This window comes from Pseudonaja textilis, chromosome 2, assembly GCF_049901715.1.
Source record: "Pseudonaja textilis isolate UNSWEBS1 chromosome 2, rPseTex1.2, whole genome shotgun sequence".
Taxonomy (NCBI): Eukaryota; Metazoa; Chordata; class Lepidosauria; order Squamata; family Elapidae; genus Pseudonaja; species Pseudonaja textilis.
The window spans coordinates 154,023,006-154,040,324 of NC_141991.1; the positions used below are offsets into that span (position 1 = coordinate 154,023,006).

Below are 17,319 nucleotides of genomic sequence, written 5' to 3' on the forward strand. Positions count from 1 at the left end.
CCTGAAGCCGGACAGAGAAGGATCACAAATGGGTGGAAGAGCCGCCCCAAGCCTCAGTTAACACCCTGGGAACGGAGGGAAGTCCAAGGGGGATGGAAACATAAAGAGGGGGCAAGGTAGGGTTTGGCCTTCTTCATTTTTTGTTTTTTTTTAGTTTGAGACAGCCGCCTATGGGGCGGCTGCATTATTGGGAACGACGGAACGGCCTGCCTCCGGAGCCCGGGAGGGCTGCTTGGATGAAGTACCTCTTCTGGACCTGTCGGAGTCCGACCGGTCGAGAGGTCTGTAGGAAGGGGATTGATAGTACCTGGGGGGGAAGGAGGAGGAACGGGAAGAACTTTGGTGAAAAGGGGGAGAGGGACCTCTGAGGTCAGTCCTCCGAGAAAGAGAAGGGAGGTACTTGCGTTTGTTATGGGTCTCGGCCAGGAATGGATCGAGAGCCGGTCCAAAAAGTTTCCCCCCAGAAATGGGGGCTGACGCTAGCTTAGCCTTGTTTTTGACGTCCGCTTGCCAGTGGCGGAGCCAGAGCAGGCGGCGGGCGGTAACCAGGGACGAAATGGCCCTGGTAGAAAATTTTGCAGCCTGAAAGGTGGCGTCCGCCAAAAACTCGGCCGCAGCCGTGAGCTTAGCGATGTCCTGCTGCGCTCTGAGGTTGGTTGCAGGGACATGCTGTTTGAGCTGTTGCAGCCACTTGATAGAAGATCTAATGAAAAAGGACGCGGCAGTGGAAGCTCTGACTGCCCAAGCGTCAGAAAGGTGAGCGCGGCGCAGGGCCAGTTCAGCTCGTTTGTCCTCGGGCTTGAGTGCCTCTAGGGCCTCGCTAGGAGTTGAACGGGATGCTAGGCCTACAATGGGCTCGTCCACAGGAGGGGGATCGAGCAATAGGGAGAACTGCGGGTCAAGGTTGAAAAACCGCTTGTCCTGAGTGTTGGGAGGGGGACGGGGCCCCGAGGAGGCTAGCTGCCTGGAGACCAGGTCGGAAAAGATAGGTGGAACAGGGATCACATCAGTTTCCACCACGGGCTGGGAAAAAATGGAGTCGAGAGGTTCCCCCGATGCCGCTGGCTTGGGAAGAGTGGGAGGGGTCAGGCCAGAGGTATTCTTGGCCTTGAATAGGAGAGACCTAAACAGGTGCGGTTTAAACAGCCCCACAAATGCGGGCTGGTCCGGAGTGAGGCCCTCGTCCTCCGACATGTCCCCCTCCAGTGGGTCTGCTCCCGAAAAGAGCTCACTGCCCATGATGGACCCCAAATCGAGGTCTTCCTCATCCCCAAAGAGGGTAGGTCCCCCGGGCTCCTGGGTCTCCATCTCCTCCATCCCCAAAGGCAAGGGCAAATCCCCGTGGGATGCTGCCTGACCGTGCGAGACCGCTGATCCGGGGAGCGATCGAACCGATGGTGCTTGAGACTCAGGGGCCACAGGCCGAGGGGCCAGTCCGGCCAGCTGCTGAAGCTCTTGCGCTATCCCTTGCCGGATGGCCAGCTCCATCCATTGTTTCAGGTTTTCAGGGATCTCCACCGTGGGGGGTGGATGAGACTCCTCCGGGCGCAGGCCTGCAGCAGTGGGAGTAAAGGTGGCCTCAGGGGCCTGTCTAGGCTGTGAGGAAGAGGAAGGAGCAGGGGAGGAGGGAAGAGGAGGATGGGTGGAGGTTGAAGGAGTGGGATTGGAAGGAGCCAGGGGCACAGAGCTTGACTCTCTAGACCGCCTGTCAATCTCCTTCTCAAGGGCCCTGTGCCGCCTAAGGGCATCCCTCTGGGAGGCTTTGGATACCTCCTGTGCCTGTTTGCGCAGGTGATGAGATTTTGACTTGGCCTTCAAAGAAGTGCCACGAGATGTATTGTCATCTGCCATCTGGAGAGAGAGAAAAAAGAAATTTTGAATTAATGCAAGACGGTTGGCACGTCTGGATGCGGCCTACGTAGAGGTTGGGGATCCCAGTGCTCGTTTCGCACCCCCCTTTTTAGAAAAATTGTTGAGGAGCAGGGCCTAGCCCAGAAGCCAATCAGCCAGAAAATGAACGCCAAGCAGCTGCCCCTGCCGGGCGGACCGGGGAAGGGGGATAGCAGAGCTGCTACCTCGCCTTGCTGGGGGGGGGAGGCTGCGGTGCCAACGGACCCTTATGTCTTGAAGAAGTACCTAGACAGGGTTTTCAAAGGTTTGGGCAGATTTGGGCAGTCCGAGGATCTGCCCAGTAAATCAGAAATAACGCAGCCTGCAGGTAGGCCTCTAGCAATGGCGGACGGCCATGCGGCCACAAACAAGATGGCGGCGGCTCCTGGACGCGCCCAAGATGGCAGGCGTCACGCGGCGGCCAAAATGGAGGCCGCGAAATATTGGAGGCAAACCCCAGCGGCGGTAGTCTCCCAGAAAGAAAATAGAAGGCCAGCAGGCCGCAAAACCAAGGGGAGAGAAAGGGAAGCGAGTTTCCCTGGGCTAAAGGCGTTCGCGGGGGGGAAACGGCGATCAGAAATGAGGCAGGCAAAAACGAAACAAAGCGGCTTCGCACGGAGCGAAAAGCGGCAGACGGAGGGTGGGGGCAGCGCTCGAAGCGCTGGAATTTTTCTCCTGTAAGAAGGCGAAATAAGGTATCCCCCCAATAAGAGAAGACTCCCCAGGAGTTCAAACCTCGAGTTCACAGCGCTGCTTAGGTAGGGTCCAATTTAAGTGAGGAATTCTGAAGAAAAAACTGCTGAACGACCAGAGTGCGAGAAAAACAGCCTGACTGCCACGAGGCTGAGCTAAAAACTGGGGAGCGCCCAGAGGACCACGTGATGGTGAGAGGCGTTCCTCAATTTCAAGCTCAGCCTGTGAGAGCCGAGACTGGAGCTCCTCCCAACCTGGACACTCGTAGCAGCTCTATGGAAAAGGGCTAATTCTGGCTGCACAAGACCAAGCTATAAGGAAAAATGCATACAAACCAGAATCGAGAAGACAGCAACAGATAGCAAATACTATCTTGCAAAGAAGCTGAAGAAACACTAGACCGGGGGTGTCAAACGTGGCCCTCCCAGGGCCTGGTTTTGGCCGCAACGGCCTCCTGCAGCCCTCTGCCAGTGAAAGCAGAGCTCCGTTTTTGCTGGCAGTGGGTTGCAGGAGGCCATTGCGGCCAAAAACAGGGCCCAGGGGATATGCGTGGCTCACCCAAGCTCTGTTTTCTCTGGCAGAGGACTGCAGGAGGCTGTCACAGCCAAAAACAGAGCTCAGAAGCCCATTTTTGCTGGCAGTGCGCTCGGGCCACAAGCGCCCCTAAAATGAGTAATGTCAAGATGTTGAGCTAGCCACGCCCACCCTAGCCATGCCCACCCCTGCCCCTGAGGTCAAACACAACCCTGATGTGGCCCTCAATGAAATCAAGTTTGACACTTCTGCACTAGACCACCTGGTTAGCTGCTGCAAGAACATTTCCCAGATTGAATACAAGCAATGTAATGACAAAGTAGCAATAATAGTGCTTTGGAAGAACTGCAAGAAATATCATTTGCCTGCAGGCAAGAATTGGTGGTATCACAAAAAGAGAAAGTCATAGAAAATAAATTTCTCTGGGACTTTAGAATTCAGACAGACAGGCATCTGCTACATAACACACCAGACTTACCAATATTGTCAATAAGAAAAGAAAACTTTGTAGTGGACATGGCAGTACCTGGAAACAGCAAAGAAATAACTGGAGAAGACAACAAAATACAAAACCTGTAAAGACAAATAGAAAGACTATGGCAGAAACAAGCAAAGGTAGCGCCAATAGTTTTTGCTGGCACCTTGGGTGCAATTCCAAAACAGCAGAACACCACTTGAACACCATCACCATTGGCAAATTCACAAATTCACCATCAGTCAATTGCAAATTCACCATCAGTCAATTGCAAAAGACGGTTTTACTCAGAACAGCTTACACTCTGCAATGATATCTGTAATACCATCAAATATCCACATTGCCTGTTCCAGGTCCATGGATAGGACTCAATAGGTAGGCAAAAATGCTGAATCCAGTCTGACTATCTGGTTGACTGTGTGATGAACTATAATAATAATAATGATGGTGATGATGATAATGATAATAATAATGCACCAAGAAATAATGGAAAAAATAGAAAAAATAATGGAAATGGAAGCATCGTGAAAGCATTAGCAAAGGATGATGGTTATAAATAGCCAGGCATATTAGAAGCAGATAATATCTTGAATGGAAAAGTCAAAGAGTCAACGCAAAAGGAATACATCAGGCAGGTCCATAAAATATCAAAATCAACACTGAATTATGGAAACAATTAAAGCCATTAATACATGGGCAGTTCCAGTAATATACTACCCAGCTGGAATCATGAACTGGACTGTGGCTGAATTGGAAAAACCTGGACCAGAAAACGTATAAATTTTTGAATACTTTACATCCACAAAGTGACATTGACAGATTGTACCTGCCAAGAAGAATAGGGGGCAGAGGGCTATTGCAAATCCATCAAACTGTAGAAGAAAAACTAACCAAATGAACCAAAGTACATTTGGTTTGATGTGAACCAAAGTACAGAAAAATTGCTGTAGGCTGTGAAAACAGAGGACATTCTAAAAACAACAGAAACAAAGGCAGAATATAAGGAAAAACAACTGGATAACAGATTCAATAGATAGAAAACCAAAACTTTGCATGGACAGCACTTGAAAAGCATTGAAGGAAAATGTGATAACAACTTGACATGGGTATGGCTTAAGAAAGGAACCATCAAAAAAGAAATGGAAAGTTTAATACTTGTTGCTCAAGAACAAGCACTACAGACGAATGCCATGAATATGAAGATACAAAACTCCACTGACAATCCAAACTGCCAACTTTACAATGACAAAGTCAAAACGGTTTCACGCTTAATATATGAGTGCAGCAAAATCACGCAAACAAAGCTAGACATGATCAAGTTGCTAAATTAATCCACTGGTCATTATGTAAAAAATATGCCCTACCTGTATCCGAAAGGTCATGGGAACATAAAGTGGAAAAGGTTGTCGAGAATGAGACGGTGAAGATCTTATGGGACTTTCAAATACAGACAGGTAGCCATTTGGAACACAACACGCCAGATATTATGGTTGTTGAGGGCCAAAGTGTGCAATTTATTGATATCACTGTACCAGGAGATGCCAGAATCAAAGAAAAAGAACTGAAAAAAATCACGAAATATCTCAACCTGGCCATTGAAATTACACGGTTATTGATGAAACATGTAACAGTGATGCCCACTGTCATTGGGGCAGTTGGTACCATGTCCAAGAATTTTACAAACACACAAGAAATTGCAGCCTCCTGCAATAACACCAGCAGAATTGCAAAAAGCTGCGCTACTTGGAACATTGTATATTTTAAGAAGATACTTGGTTGATAACTAGGACGCTGGCAGCAACCCATATCAACCATTAGCACCAGTCACTGGTATTTGTGATACATTTTTAAATGGTCAGTTGACTTGAGTTTTATGTTTAATGAATAAAAGAGATAATAATAATAATCGTCATCATAAACATCTCATCTTCATCCTCGCAGCGACATTGTCAGACTACCTACCAAGGCAAATAGGTGGGCGTGGAATGTTGCAAGTACATGAGATAGCTGAAGAAGGAAAAAGGACTTTGGAAGAATATCTGAAGGACAATGGGGAAGATGCACTGAAGTTAATATGCCAGGAAGGCTTACTGACTACCAGAGAGATTAAACTGGCCTACAAGAAGCATGGGAAGCATGGAAAGATTACATAGCCAGTACATTTAAAAAACAGTAGGGAAACAGATAATAACAAGACCTGGCAATGGCTAAGAGCAGGAAAATTAAGAGACCGAGGAATTAATTCTGGCTGTGCAAGACCAAGCCTTAAGGACAAAGCCAGAATTGAGAAGACAGGAACAGACAGTAAGTACCGCCTATGAAAAGAAGCTGAAGAAACAGTGGACCACCTGGTAAGCTGCTGCAAGAAGATTGCACAAACTGACTACAAGCAGCGGCATGACAAAGTAGCAACAATGATGCATTGGAAGATCTGCAAGAAATATCATTTGCCTGTAAGCAAGAACTGGTGGGACCATAAAATAGAAAAAGTCATAGAAGATGAAAAAGTTAAATTGCTCTGGGACTTCAGAATCCAGACAGACAGGCACCTGCCACAAAACACCCCGGTCTTAACAGCTGTTGATAAGAAAGACAAAAAAGTCTGGATAGTAGATGTGGCAGTGCCTGGAGACAGCAGAAGAGAAGAAAAAGAACTGGAGAAGATAACAAAATACGAGAGCTATCCACAAAATAGATTACATTTTGCGATAGAAAAAAAACAAAGTGTAGGAAAAATTTTTTATTATATACACTTGAAAGTGACACTTAAATACTACTTTTCAACATATTCACCGAACAAATTGAGGCACTTATCATAGTGGTGAACAAGCTTTGTAATTCCATTGTCATAAAATTCAGCCACCTGAGATTTGAGCCAGTCAGTCACGCCCGCCCGCAGTTCCGCATCATCATCAAAGCGCTGTATTCCAAGCCAGGTCTTCATCCTCGGAAACAAGTGGTAGTCGCTTGGTGCAAGATGAGGAAAAATCTCCCACTTGAAAGCAAGTGCGATTTGCTGTGTGTGGTCGGGCATTGTCATGCAAAAACAAATTTTTTAAGCTTAACTTTCCTCTACGCTTGTTCTGAATTGCTTTTCTTAGTTTTTGCAACGTTTCACAATACCTCACAGAGTTTTTTTTAAAACAAATTTTATTAATTTTCAAAAACAATACACAAACAAAACATAAAACATCTTTTCTGAAAGCTGCTTGATCCCGGGTTACATCTCTTCATACAGACACAAATTCAAATTCATGTTCATTTTATATACCATTCCATATCTTATTACCATTTTCCATTTTCTATATAGCTTCTCACCTCTTTTAACTTTCTTAGTTTTATTTTATTTATCTCATCTCAGTTCAGGTTGTTATGCTTATTATTCTTTGTCTGTTCTGTTTCCAGCCATCTATTTATCTTTTCTCTTTAAACAAAATTTCTCCTGTACCCTAATTGAAGTGTGACGCCTTTAACTATTTCCCCTAAATTTATAACACTTAGTATAGTACATAACTTTCATTGGGATTCTGTTTAGTACATTCTAAAGTTACACATTATATTTTGAAAAAAGAACAATTTATAAGTATGCAATATAATTAAAACAACTATCCATGCCAATTCAAATCTATCATTAATATTAATATTCATTTAAATCTTAAACATTTTACACATTACTTTTCAATTGAATATCATACTTTTATGGGAACACTTATACTTTCCATAATTATTCCCCCCCACTTCAAATCACTTATATTTTAAATCGTTGTGTCATTTAAATGTTCCCATTTCCTCCTACTTCAATTCTTTCATTTATTTCATTGCCTTCCTTTTATTCACAAAAATTTCACTAAGTTACACTGAATATTTTATCCCATTTTTTGATCACATGTTGTTTCCAATTTTCTAACATTATTTCTAAGTACAAATATAACAATACAATCTTATGTACCTTTGCAGAATCCCCTTTTCAATTAAATTTTACCCATTATCTCTAAATGAATCTTGTTTCCTTTACATCTTGCTCCACACCATTGAGGCTTCTCATCCCTTCCTTCCTCCCTCGCTTCTTCTTCTCCCTGCCCTTTTTACCCCCTTGTCTCTCCACCTCCCTTTTCTTCTTCTGCATTCCCCCTTTCTGTTGTTTTCTAACATTATATCCACTTTTCACCTTATTTTTCTCTTTTTTGGTTGTTTTTTTGAATCTTAAAGTCCCCTTTTTCTTATCCTCCTTCTCCCTTTCTTCCCCAAATACAGTTACTTGTTCATCAAAGATGGCTTCTTCTTTATCCCAATCATCTTGTTGTGCAGTTGCAGTCAGTTTCTCATAGGTGCAAATCGCCATTTCTAAGAATTGAAAAAGAGTGCCAAGAGAGTCTTTCCCTTCTTGTTCTTCTTCTTTGTATTTTTTGAATTCAATTTTTAATTCATCTACAAGTGATGCCATTGTAGAAAGAAATTTTTTTTTCCAAAACAACCACCCAAGTGTTTTTAGTCCTTCAAAGATAATTTCCAAAAGTCCCCAAGTCACCAAACAGTCCAAATAAGCTGTTTCTTTTAGCACTTTCTTCTTTCTTCACTTTATCTTTCTGGGGTTACTGTTTAGTTGCAAAGTTCCAGTTAAAATGTATCTTTTAGAAGTCTTGTTAGTATTTAATGATTCTTTAAAAATTCTAGGCAATCTCCTCCTTACTTCCAAATCCTGCTCCAATTCTTTTCCTCTCCCTTCCCACTTACAGCAAAAATTTTTTTTTAAATGTTCAGAAATCCTTATTATCCTGTTAGCATTTAATTATCCAGTTTACCTATTGATGCCAAAGCGGGTTTTTCCGATTTCTCATGTATTTCTGTTCGCTGTCATCGTTAGGAAGGAGAGTGAAAAAAAATAACTTTCCCTTTTAAATTCCATTCGCCGCTTGTAGATCTCTGGGAACAATGTATCTTGTACAGATTTTAAGTTCCAGGATGCCTTCATTGTTGCTTTGTCCTGGTCAGCAAAAAAACTTTCACTTCTTAACTTCTCCTGTACTTTCTTTTCCAGCTGAGCGCTTCTTTGTGGCAGACATTTCTGACCGCCGCTCTACCGCCTTCGGAAAAGGGGGTTTAGCCGGCTAGGGAAGAGAGGTGTGATTTCTCTCGACCCTGTCAGATCCCCCCTATCTTCACCACCTTCTACGGAGGTGGCTAGCCCTGAAGCCAGATGACTCAGGACACTCCAGTGGTGAGTGCAGGCAGAAACCATGCACGATCGCGGATTCCTGCCTGCCCCGAAGCGCTGCAAACCGGAACTCTCCAATACCTCACAGAGTTTATTGTTGCACCATGTTCCAGAAAATCGATAAGAAGCACACCTTGCCTATCCCAAAAAAACAGTCACCATAATCTTCCTTGCAGAGAACGTTTGCAAACATTTTCTTGGTTTTGGGGGGAATTTGTGTGCCGCCACTCCATAGACTGCAATTTGGTCTCGCTGTTCACATGTTTGACCCAAGTCTCGTCTCTAGTTACGATTCGATCAAGAAACGAATCTCCATCTTTGTCGTAAGAGTACAGAAATGTCAATGATGCAGCCATACGCTGACTCTTGTGGTTTTCTGTCAGGATTTTTGGCACCCATCTTGCACAAAATTTGTGGTAGCCTAGCTTTTGTGTAACAATTTCATGCAACAAACTACGTGAAATTTGTGGAAAACTAAGTGAAAGTTCCGTTACTGTGAAACAGCAATTTTCACAAATCTTGTCATCGACTTTCACGACCAGTTCATCGGTCACAATGCTCGGACGTCCACTCCGCTATTCATCATGAACGTTAGTTCAGCCATTTTTAAACTTAATGCACCATTGGCGCACTCCACCTTCATTGATGATGTTGTCCCCGTACACTTCACACAGTTGCCGAAAAATTTCAATCGGTTTATGGTTTTTTGCCAATAAAAACCTTATCACTGATCGCACCTCACAACTCGCGGGATTTTCAATTGCAGCACATTTCAAACGTTTGCTGTGAAATAACGGGCAATGATACGAACCTCCTACTAGCACAACTAGATGCAGACTGAGCGGCGGACGCACAGACCAAAGATGGCTGCACTAGCTCCGCCCCTTCTTGCTACAGACGAAAACATAATCTATTTTGTGGATAGCCCTCATACAAAGACCTACATATAGACATAGAATGACTATGGCAAAGGCAAGCAAGGGTAGTACCAATAGTAATAGGGGCCTTGGGTGCAGTCCCAAAACAACTGGAGCACCACTTGAACACCATAGGCATCGACAAATTTGCCATCAGTCAATTGCAGAAGGCAGCTTTACTTGGAACAGCTTCTATCCTGAGGCGATATCTGTAACACCATAAAATATCCAGATTTGCCTAGGTCCTTGGTAAAGACTCGATAGACAGACAAAAATGCCAAACCCAGTCTGAACATCTGGCTGACTGCGAATAATAATAATAATAATAATAATAAACAAAATAATATAATCATCATCATTACCATTTCTAAGGGAAAGTAGATAAGGAAAAGACCTGGTTATGGCTGACCAATGGAACACTGAAGAAAGAGACAGAAGGCCTGATTCTTGGAGCCCAAGAACAAGCCGTCAGAACGAATGCAATCAAAGTCAAAATAGAAAAATCTGCTGATGACCCCAAATGCAGATTCTGCAAAGAAGCATATGAAACCATCGATCACATACTGAGCTGTTGTAAGACAATTGCTCAGACTGACTACAAACAACGTCACAACACAGTCGCTCAGATGGTATACTGGAATTTGTGTCACAACTACCATCTGCCTGTAGCAAAGAACTGGTGGGATCATAAGCCTGAAAAAGTGATCAAAAATGAGCATGCAAAACTACTATGGGACTTCTGAATACATACTGATAAAGTTTTAGAACAAAACACTCCGGATATCACGATTGTGGAGAAGAAAAAAGTGTGGATCGTCGACATTGTCATACCAGGTGACAGCAAAATCAATGAGAAACATCTTGAAAAAATCACCAGATATCAGGACTTGAGAATCGAACTGCAGAGACTCTGGCATAAACCAGTGTAGGTGGTTCCAGTGGTACTCGGCACACTGGGTGCTGTGCCTAAAGACCTAGGCAAACGCTTAAAAACAATTGGCGCTGACAAAATCACCATTGGTTAGCTGCAGAAGGCCACCTTACTGGGATCTGCTCACATAATCTGCCGGTTCATCACCCAGTCCTAAACGCTTGGGAAGTGTTCGACTAGTGATTTATGATACGAAATCCAGCATAATTATCTCGTTTGCTGTGTACATTGTTGTTTTTTGTGAATAATAATAATAATAATTCCTCAGTGACACTCCCTTGATGTGGTTGTAGGGCTTGTGTGCTCTGAAGAAGATGAAAGTTTTGCCAGAGGTTAAACTATACTGGACAAGTCTCATAGGAGGAGTCAGACATGGAGTGTCTCTCCCATAAAAAAATATGGTGAGACATAAATTACACAAATCCATACTGGCTCAATTATTCCCCGAATTCACAAGGACTGTATTAGATGTTGAAGTTCCAGGATATCTGGTTAAAACTTGCTACAGGACCCAGGACTGTTGGCTAAGTAACCAGAGTCAGCAGCTACAGAACTCCTGGAAGAAAAACAATACCAAGGATTATTGCTGGTTGTGCCAACAGGATTTGGAAATGGGGCACAATGAGAATATTGTGGTCATTGGTTTTCTTCAAGCGCATTTGCTTATCTTCTCTGCTCAACATGACGCAGCAAATCATTCATTTTACTAATAAGGGTAAATCTCTCCCCATCTTCACCTCTCACATTTACTTACCAAGATTCAGATTTCTACGCTCAGATATGCAGCTACTGGCTGAGGCTGAAATTCTATACATATTGGTTAAGGCAACAAGTTAAAAAGCCAAAGATTCTGAGTTCTAGTCCTGCTGTAGCCATGAAAACCAGCTGGGTGAACTTGGGCCAGTCATTTTCTCTCAGTCCAACCCATCTCTCAGAGTTGTTGTGGGGAAAGTAGGAGGAGGAAGGTATATTGGGTATGTTTATTGCCTTGAGTTGTTTGTAAAAGCCGGGTTCAAATAAATAAATTCCACTGAAAAGAATGAGACTTGCTTTTAAGAAAAAATGCATAGGATCAGGGTCAAGCACTTAATGAATGCATAAAGATTTTCATGTGATTACTGTACATGATGAACAAAATTTTGCCAGTCCTGCTTTCCTGTGTTTTTTAATTGGACACAGAGTGTACTAAAAATATTTTCACCATTTGGAAAGACAAAAGAATTATCTGGTTTATCAAGCACTTCCATAGTTTAACAATACAATTCCACATGCATGTGCTTGCACTATGCTTTTACTTATATGGATCTGTGATATAGGTCACTGTTTTCTATTCTTCTTAACTATAGCAAAGCTCAATTATAGCAAGAGTTGATTTTCCAGGTACAGACAACTTCCTCAGTCATACTCACTGTGAGAAGGTTTCTTGGCCAGTTCATAAAGCTATGGAGTCCATTAGCTTTTTTGATAAGCTCTGGTCCCTGGAACAGCATGAAATATTGTCATGAGTACCCATCACATTACTAGTGCCAAGATCCTTAGCATGTTGCATGAACCCATTTACTATTGCTTACACACTATGAATTTAGTATGTTGGGCTTGATGAATAAATCATAGCTAAACATGCAACATCGAGCTATATTTTGCCAATTTTGCAAGTTCATGCTAAAGTAGTTCCAAGATAGATGCATTATACATTCAGTGATTTTATGCAAACCCAAAAGGGTATGGGAATAAACATAAATCTCTGGTTATTTGTGCTATTATAACATCTCTGTGTATGCTTTAGAGGCCAAACACAGACAGGCTACACAAGATAAATGATACAGTAGTTATCAAACTAAACTAGAAACCAAGAAATTTCTGGCTCTATTTGTTACCTTTGCTATATGCTTATTACGAATCCTGGATAAGTAATTCTCAAATGTTCATAATCAGTTGCAACACACAGTGATTCTACTTTAGAGAGGTGATATAGCATAAGATGCTAATGAAGTGTTTGAAACTACAATATGCAAATCAATTATTTCTTTAACTGAGTTACAGTCCATTCATTGGAAGCAAAAGCCATAATCAAAACAGGGACACATGATGAAGGGATGTACAACAGGCAAATTAACTTAACCAATTCCAAAACATTTAAGAACAGAAATCTGATGAAGAGACAGGTATCTTGCTGGCTATGCTATTGTAAGAGAAGTGGCAGAACTTGGGTCAGAAGAAGAATCAGTTTAGAATCACTATGTACAATCCCCCTCCCCCTGAATTCAGATTAACAGAGTTGTAAGGGATCTTGAAGGTCATCTAGTCCAGCCCCCTGCCCAAGCAGACCCTACACCATTTTTTACAGATGGCAGTCCAGTCACTTCTTGAAAACTTCCAGTGATGAAGGCACCTGTTCCATTTGTTGATCTGTTAGAAAAGTTCTCCTTATTTCCAGGTTGAATCTCTCTTTGTTGAGTTTCCATTCATTATTTCTTGTCTGACTTTCAGGTGCTTTGGAAAATAGCTTGCCACCTCTCTGTGGCAGCCCCTCAAATATTGGACAACTGCTATCATGTCTCCCCTGGTCCTTCTCTTTACTAGACTAGCCAAGCCCAGTTCCTGTAACCGTTCTTCATATGTTTTCTTTCTCCTGTCCCCTAATCACCCTAGTTGCTCCTCTCTGCACTCTTTCTAGAGTCTCAACATCTTTTTTATAGTGTGGTGACAAAGCTGGGATGCAGTACTCTAGGTATGGTCTTACTAAGGCTTTATAGAGAGGTATTAGTATCTCCCTTGATCTTGATTGTATCCTTCTGTTAATGCAATTTAGGATTGCATTGGCTTTTTTGGCTGCCACCACACACTGTTGGCTCATATTTAATTGGTTGCCCACTAAGACTCCAAGATCCCTCTCACAGTTACTGCTGTTAAGCCTGGTTTCACCCAGTCTACATACTTCTGGTTTTTCCTGCCTAAGACTTTACTTTTCTTTACATTGAATTTCACTTTGTTAGATAGGGTGCAGTGTTCAAGTCTGGATCATGAGCCTATCATCTAGGGTGTTGGCTATTCCTGCCAGTTTAGTATCATCCGCAAATTTGGTAAATTCCCCTTCTATTTCTTCATCTAAGTCATTTATGAAGATATTGAAGTGTATTGGGACTAGGACAGAACCTTGTGGTCCCCCACTGCTTACCTCCTCTCATGTAGATGTAGTACCATTAAGGACTACTTGTTGAATATGGTTTGTCAGCTAGTTACAAATCCATCTGATAGTGATGCTATCTATCCCAGTGGTTGCCAACTGGTGGTCTGCAGCCCACTGGTGATCCGTGAGAAAATTTTGGTGGTCTGCAGAGAAATGTCACCCCCAGAGCATGCCCCCAAAGCAATTAATCCAGGCTGTGCGGGAACACAAGGCTGAGCCTCCCACATGGCCCATGAGAACACAAGGCTTGCATCGGAATAACACGAGGTAGTGAGGGGAGGGGGGAAAGGGCGGAGGGGGGGAAACTTGCCTGCCACTGGGCTGCTTCTTTTCACTTCTTTCTTTTCCTGCTTTTGGCTGCATGCAAGGAAAGCAGCAAAAGTCCTTCTCTCCCCCAAACTCCTCAGAAATTAGTCTTTGGGACCCTGTAAGGCATCCTGATCCAAGAGGCTGTGCCAGCAAAGACTCATTTCTGACGGAGTTTGGGGGGAGAGAAAGAAAGACTTCTGTTGCTTCTGCTGCTTTCCTTGCATGAAGCAAAAAATCTCTCCCCCCCCCCCCCTTGGTATCCTGCGATCCCAAATAAAGAACGATTGATCGGTAGGAAAACGGGGTGGGGAATTTTCCTGCAGACTTTTTCCCCTCACTACCTCGTGTTATTCCGATGCAAGCCTTTCCTAGGGTCCCTGTAGACAGAAAATTTCCCACCACATGTCCTACCGATCGCAGAATAGAATCTCTCTGTTTCTCTCTCCCTGAGAATGGAGCTGAAAAGCAGGTTAGGAATGTGGCTGCCTTGGAGTGGGTGGAGGTGTGCAAGGGACCTCTGTTAGTTTGTGTTTGTGTGGTGTGTGTGTGTGTGTGTGTGTGAGAGAGAGAGAGAGAGAGAGAGGGAACATCAACACCAGCCCTCCAAGGTTAGATCAGATCTCTCTCTCCCACTTCCACTGAGAACGGAGCTGAAAAGCAGGTTAGGAATGTGGCTGCCTTGGAGTGGGTGGGGGTGTGTGAGGGCCGTGTGTGTGTGTGTGTGTGTGTGTGTGTGTGTGTGTGTGAGAGAGAGAGAGAGAGAGAGAGAGAGAGAGAGAGAGAGAGAGACTAGGAATATCACCACCAGCTGGGGTTAGATCAGATCTCTCACTCTGTCTCTCTCTCACCAATGTCAGCAAGCCATCGTCAGTCAAAATTCATATTAGTGGTCCGCGGGATTTAAAATTATGAATTTGGTGGTCCCTGAGGTCCAAAAGGTTGGCAACCCCGATCTATCCCACTTTTGTCTAGCTTATCAAGAAGTAGGTTGTGGTGTACTTTGTCGAATGCCTTGCTGAAGTCAAAGTATATTATGTCCATAATATTTTGCTGGATTCTATGGATCCTTAACTAACTCCAAGCAGGTGCCTGCTGTTAATTGTGAAGCCTGTGCATAGGTGTTTAGCAATAAATAAATAAATTTATTTATTTATTAGATTTGTGAGCAGCCCATCTTATCTAGAGGCAATATTTAATTAGACCTTTATATGTGTACCTGGTCTTTCACACCTGACAACTGTACATACTAGATATTTCAGTTATTAGTGATGTTTTTGCTAAATCTTTTCGGCATAAACCCCATATAAACCAAATATAAGGCAGTGAACAAGCAGGAAATAGAGGAATTATCACTTTTTCTATCTTGTTTTAATTTATTAAATAGTTCTACTATAACTGTATTTCATCAACTTCATATTACAGTGAGAAAGTGGTAGGAGAATGGCTTTATATTCATATAAATACTTATTCCATAATAAACTTTGAAACAAATAATCAAATATCCTAGGTTCTTGAATGAACCATAAACTAGCTGCAATAGGTCAATTCATACAACAAACAGCTCAAATACAATCAGAATTTGTGGTTTTACCTTATTATTTAAATACAGCCAATTTACAGGTAGCTAATTTATGGTTCAGTGTGTTGCAAAACTAGGGGATATTTGATCAGTAACAATCCTATAACTCGGCATTAATTTCAGATTGAAGCTCAGATTAAGACCAAAAGAAATATGCTGTATTCAAAGAACATAATAAGCCATGGTTTGAATAACCGTGATTTTAATAAAGTTGAATGATTCTATAAAATCTAAAACACATAAATAAGCAAAATACAATATGACTTGATGGTGTATGTTATGAAAATCCAGCCCCAACTAAAGTTCAATCTTCCAAATCAAACATGTGGCTTAGGGCTGGTTTGGGTTGTCCTCTCTGGAACAAATATTGTAAATGTCCTGGGAATACTGTCACATATCACACTGCTAAAAAGTTATATAGTACATAGGTTAAAACTAGGACTGCAGAAAAACAATTACTACCAACCTCCTTTTCATCGGGGACCTACATACTACATGAGTCAAAAAGAACCCTGTGAAAATATTTACAGACCCCTCACATCCTGGACATAAACTGTTTCAAGTCCTTCTCTCAAAACGACGCTATAGAGCACTGCACACTAGACACAAGAACAGTTTTTTCCCAAATGCCATCAATTTGCTAAACAAATAATTCCCTCAACACTGTCCAACTATTTACAATGTCTGCACTCCTATTATTATTAATCTTCTCCTCACTCCTTATTGCCTATTCCCTCCCACTTGTCACTGTATAACTGTAACTTTGTCGCTTGTATTCTTACGATCTATATTGTTTCTGTACTATTGACTGTTTCCTAGTATGATTTGATTGCCTATTGTACACTATGACTATTATTAAGAGTTGTACCTTATGATTCTTGACGAATGCATCTTTTCTTTTATGTATACTAAGAGCATTTGCACCAAGACAAATTCCTTGTGTGTTCAATCACACTTGACCAATAAAGAATTCTAATCTGTCTTGTAGCAGGTCCCAGTAATGAGTTGTCCCAAGACATCTACATCAGAACTCTAGTTTTCTCCCTAAGAGTGCTGGTACAACTCTAGTCTATGCGGAAGGCTCGACTTACGGGTCGCATGCCCAGATGATAGGTGTTGCCTAAGCACAGGCGGCATCCCAGCGCATCTAGCTGCAAAGCGGTGAGTCCTTTCATGGTTCCCTGCGTGCCGACAGGCATGAAGACCGGGCAATCAACGAGGCCATGCGGTAGTCGCAGCTCACAAACACGAGCCTTACTCTGCTTACATTCTGCAACCACGCGCAGGGAGAGCGTTGCCGACATAGCAATAAGAAGATCTGCCGCCAGACATCATATGATGTCACTGCCGGAGGCGGAGTTATGGTGGCGGAAAAGCCGCTTCTTTCCTGCAACAGGAATAAAAGATATTCCGCCCTTTTTTCCTTGCCCTTTGTCTCAAAACGTCATTGGTTTAACATCTAAACTACGACTATAGAACTATAAAAAATAGAGAGACAACTTTGTTGACTATTATCCCTTCACCAATAAGCACTCGAAACGGCTTACATTGCAAACAAAACAACAGTTCGTGGGAAGATTCCCATG

General features: G+C 42.8%; 2 protein-coding genes and 1 pseudogene across 4 annotated transcripts in view; 1 reads left to right on the top strand and 2 right to left on the bottom strand.

Annotated features, from left to right (window-relative positions):
• Positions 1-17,079, bottom strand: part of QTRT1 (queuine tRNA-ribosyltransferase catalytic subunit 1) — a 57,687-nt gene extending 40,608 nt beyond the window's left edge. For 2 of the 3 annotated variants that reach the window (XM_087926041.1, XM_026716773.2), the window contains exons 1-2: positions 16,825-17,079; positions 12,065-12,133 (exon numbers count right to left, since the gene is read on the bottom strand). In XM_087926041.1, the coding sequence (XP_087782167.1) occupies positions 12,065-12,133; positions 16,825-17,037 (282 nt within the window). In that variant the 5' untranslated portion in view covers positions 17,038-17,079. The remainder of the gene's footprint in view (positions 1-12,064; positions 12,134-16,824) is intronic. The other variant, XM_087926039.1, reaches the window with a different exon arrangement.
• On the bottom strand, positions 169-1,488 carry LOC148127186 (uncharacterized). The gene has a single exon (XM_087927688.1). It carries the CDS (start codon positions 1,486-1,488, stop codon positions 169-171), a length of 1,320 nt encoding a protein of 439 aa, XP_087783814.1.
• On the top strand, positions 2,263-10,847 carry LOC148127187 (uncharacterized; annotated as a pseudogene).
• Positions 17,080-17,319: the final 240 nt, after the last annotated feature.

What these genes read in the sequence shown, in the direction of transcription:
- LOC148127186 (XM_087927688.1), bottom strand. Translation starts at nt 1,488, where the DNA reads ATGGAGCTGGCCATCCGGCAAGGGATAGCGCAAGAGCTTCAGCAGCTG.